Source organism: Diabrotica undecimpunctata, chromosome 3, assembly GCF_040954645.1.
Source record: "Diabrotica undecimpunctata isolate CICGRU chromosome 3, icDiaUnde3, whole genome shotgun sequence".
Lineage (NCBI taxonomy): Eukaryota > Metazoa > Arthropoda > Insecta > Coleoptera > Chrysomelidae > Diabrotica > Diabrotica undecimpunctata.
Genome location: NC_092805.1, coordinates 152898418 through 152902807, shown reverse-complemented (window position 1 = coordinate 152902807; position 4390 = coordinate 152898418). Strand labels below are relative to the sequence as shown.

The 4390-nt window shown below is 31.4% G+C and overlaps 1 protein-coding gene across 1 annotated transcript; it reads left to right on the top strand.

Annotated features, from left to right (window-relative positions):
* Nucleotides 1-293: 293 nt before the first annotated feature.
* LOC140437601 (trehalose transporter 1-like protein) lies at nucleotides 294-4038 on the top strand. The gene is made up of 2 exons (XM_072527209.1): nucleotides 294-528; nucleotides 2667-4038. Exons 1-2 carry the CDS (start codon nucleotides 369-371, stop codon nucleotides 4001-4003), a joined length of 1497 nt encoding a protein of 498 aa, XP_072383310.1. The 5' UTR covers nucleotides 294-368; the 3' UTR covers nucleotides 4004-4038.
* The last annotated feature ends 352 nt before the right edge of the window (nucleotides 4039-4390 follow it).

The window sequence follows — 4390 nt, the reverse complement described above, 5'->3', positions numbered from 1 at the left end:
ATTACCGTCCGTTTAATATAGTCCTATTTATATATAATTTAATTTGCTACAGTAAAACATATTTAAGATCCAATAAAATGATAATAATCCTAATACTTTTTGTGTTAACTATGAAAAGCATAAAATATCAATTGACAAATATTTTATCAGATTAGGATGTATCAGCGTTTTGGGTAAATGTTGACTTTTTGTTAAAAACAAAATTTTTAAACTAAGTTGCGCATACATTTGAATTGTTCTAGTCCAGTTAATCCTACTTAAACAAGTAATATAAAATGTGTTTTTCATTTTAAGTGAAATTAGTGTTACGATTCAGATCCCTACGAAGAAATAAATTACGTATTTTTTTTATTTAAAAATACAAAAAAATGATGACAAATAGTGAAACTGGCAGTACCGCAGAGAAAAAAAATATTTTGCAAGAAGTGAAGTACATTCCAACTGGATCAGAAAAAGATGAACCTTTTCAGCCAGAAGATGAAATTAAAAGATCTGATACTCTTTTTCTACAATTTACAGTCATGACAGGTAGGATAAGGCTAACTGTCTTTTTTGTTCTAACTGGACTGTTTTTTTTTTTGGTTTTATAAAACTTTTTTAGTCCAAATGAATATTTCCACGAATGTGTATAAAAAATTGTATTTTATAGAATGTGCAGATATCCAAATATTGACAATAAACTTAAAAATCTTTTATAAAAAGCTATAACACAAAACATTAGAATAAAATTGTGTTCGATTATTTGGATTACATATAACTAGCGGACCAACTCGACATCGAGTTTTGATGTAAGTTTTGCTGATATTTAAGAGGGGCGGAGTCTAACGATCCATCGTTTCCGTCGCCTGGTGTAAATGCTCCAAAAATCCTAAAAATAAACTGTATCGACGCCAATTTTTTTAAATTGAAAATCGATACAGTAGTTTTTTAAGATTTTCAGGAAGATTTACATTAGGAAACGGAAACAATATGATTGTTAGACTCCGCCCCTCTTAAATAAAAAACGGAAGTAAAACCGGAAGTAACTTTTTTTTTGCATATTTTAGATTGTAAAATGCCACGTTTAAGAAAAAGAAGTCAGTTTGAGAACTCTAACTAACTAAATTTATATTTAAATATTATTTAAATTTAAAAAATACAGAAAACAGTATGATGCTCCGCGCTAGTCTACACTACCGCCTACTGTTCCACTTTTTTGAGAATATGTCACAATTTTACTTTATAATGAGTTTATTTTTTATTTATTTATTTAAAATAAACCTAATTTAAAGTAAAATTGTGGCTTATTCCCAACAAAATTAATAATACATTTTTAACTAATAAATTAAAAACAAAGTAATGCTTACCTCATTATTTAATTCTTCAAGTATTAAACTCAAAACGTAGTCTTAATCTCTAAATATCAATCACAACACCTCACACACGCTGCACTTGTTGGAAATAGAATACTTTCTAACTAAACATAAAAATAAAAAAATACCAACTCATCAGATAGTGTAAAACAGACCCCATAAATTAAAATCGGTGACAGGAGGATCCCGAATTTTGAGTGGGCATTATGTATTCCTATACTTTACTATAGGAAAAATTCATTTTATGGCCGCCATTTTTAAACCGGTTCGAATTTTTTAAATTTTAAACCTTAGGGGGAATCTACTCAACAATATGTTTAATTATTCGAAAAAATTATTCTCCTATCTATCGCCGTTTAGGAGGAGTATTGCGCACAAGAAAAGGGCTTAGCCTTTTAGTATATAAGATTTTCTACTTTTTTTCTGTGAAAAATTTTACGTATGTTCAAATTCATGCCGTCTGAATTTAAATGATTGACATACTAGGTGGTATATAAATAACCTCCTTTGACATGAAAAACATGTTTTATCAGAAAAAAATTTTTATTTATTCGATAGAGTTTTCTTTCAGCTCAAAACAACGATTCCAGCGATATTACAACTTCTTTATCCCATTCGCATAACACTATTCTGGAAGTACTGTCAAATAGGCGTTTGTTTCATCAATCATATCTTCGCTTAAGCTGATATTTTTATTTAAGAGCAACCTCTTCAGATTTTGGAGCGGCTAAATCAGGAAAATAAACTTGAGAAGAAAGCAAATCGAAGCATGAGTCATAAATTATTCCATTGTCATAATACTCTTGTGAGTCGGTGCAGTGTCTTATAAAGAATACTTTTTTTCTGCTGTATATGGAGTTCCTGCTTTAATTTTCCTTGCACAATTATATTTGTACTAATTGTTTGATCTTTTTCAAGATAATAAATTCAAGCTTCACCTTTGCAATGTCAAACTAGAGTGGCCATAAACTTTCCGACCCATTTAGCCACTTGACTGCTTCAGAGCACTTTTGCTGCCGTTAGTCCACTGCCATATATTCATTCTATTCTCTGCTGTATAGTAGTGGATCCATTAAAAATTATTATTCGACGCCAAAAACTTGACGGATTTCATTTCATATGGCCCAAATACTGCTGAAAAATCACACGATGAACATCTGTAAATTCACAGCTAATAAAAGGTTCATTTACACTGTTTACACATGTCTTTATATATTTCTTCTAACTTTTGTATTTTATATATTAAATTAATTAATTTACATTAATGTAGTCTATGTCAATGTCCAACTAATTTATACTTTTATTACTTTTTAGCATTATTAATTTTTATGGTTGGTGGAACCACAATAGTATGGACCTCTCCAGCGATAGTAAAGATGAAATCTAATGACAGTAGTATAAATCCATTGGGAAGACCAATACAAACATATGAAATATCTAAATTTATGGGTATAGTAGGAATATTAGCGTTAGGCGGTTCGCTAGTTTTACCGAAACTGGCCGATGTGATGGGAAGAAAAAGAAGTTTGTGGATTATGGCGTTTTTTATGTTTGTAGGAATTGTAGGATTGGGTTTAAGCAGAAGTGTTAATGTGATGATTATATGCTCTACCATAATAGCCCTATTTTTCGGCGGAGCCATGGGAATTCTTCCCATGTATTTAACAGAAATATGCGAAGACCACAACCGTACAAAATATGGTTGCCTTATGTCAGCCTTTATACCTATAGGACAGTTGTATACGTATCTAATTGGACCCGTATTTAGTTATACAGTTTTTACAATACTAACAGCAGTTCCAATGATTCCGTTTCTGGTTATGTTCTTTTTTGCTCCAGAAAGCCCTGTATACTCTTTAGAACATGGAAATAAAGAAGAGTGCTCACGAGCATTAAAAAAACTACGGTCTAATAAAACTGAAACAGAGTTAGATAACGATTTGCGCAAGATTAGTAAGGCCTTGGAAACGACAAACAAAACAGAGGGAAATAGTGTTGGAAAACTATTTGGTACTAAAGAAGGGCGTGTAGGAATGCTATTATCTTTATTACCACTATTTGTTCAATATTTTTCTGGAGTTCCTGTTCTAATGATGCTAATGGCACCTATATTTAACAACTCTGGATCGTTTATATCAGGTAGCACGATTGGTGTTTGTGTAGGGGTCGTAAAAATAATACTTTTTACCACTACTTCGTTGATTGTTGAGAGATTCGGAAGACGTCCTCTCCTACTAATTTCAGCTGGTGGAGCTGCATTACCTGTATCTTTACTAGGTCTATATTTTTATTTAAAGCAAATGAATTCCCCTTTTGTTTATCAATATCCTTGGATACCTCTGGTTTGTGTTTTGACATTTGTTTCATTTTACTCGATTGGGCTTGGACCAATACCAATAACTGTAATGGGTGAGATGTTTTCTGCTGACACCCGATCAACTGGTTGTGCTATTGTAACCACTATTTCATCAATGGCTCTTACTATATATGTTTCCGCGTATCCTATTTTAGCAGAGTTGGTCGGAACTCATTGGTGTATGTGGATGTTTGGAACTTGCTGTTTTGGGGGTGCGTTGTTAATTTACTTTTTATTGCCAGAAACAAAAGGTAAAAGTGTGGTAGAAATACAAGAAATTCTAAAGAATTATTGACATTTGATAACGGTTTTAATAAATTATAAACAAACTGTTTTTTTTTTCATTACCTATATCTTAGAATATTATTTGTTTTGAGTTACTACCTATAATTGACTCATGACTTTCAGGTAGTTTAATAAGACTATATTAGCGACACTAAGAACACTAATGGAAAGAACAAGGAAAAGGAAAAAATTACCTAAAGTACATGACAAACTAGACAAAACAAGCGTACAACAATTACAAGAGAATAAGAAATTAAATACACGCAATTGAAAGAAGAACTAAAAACGAGCATTGGGAACGCTTCTCGAAAGAACTGAACTATGATTTTTATGGATTACAGACATAATTATGGTGCTTTATAAGAAGTTAAATAGTGAGGAGGAAAGAACTAATGGA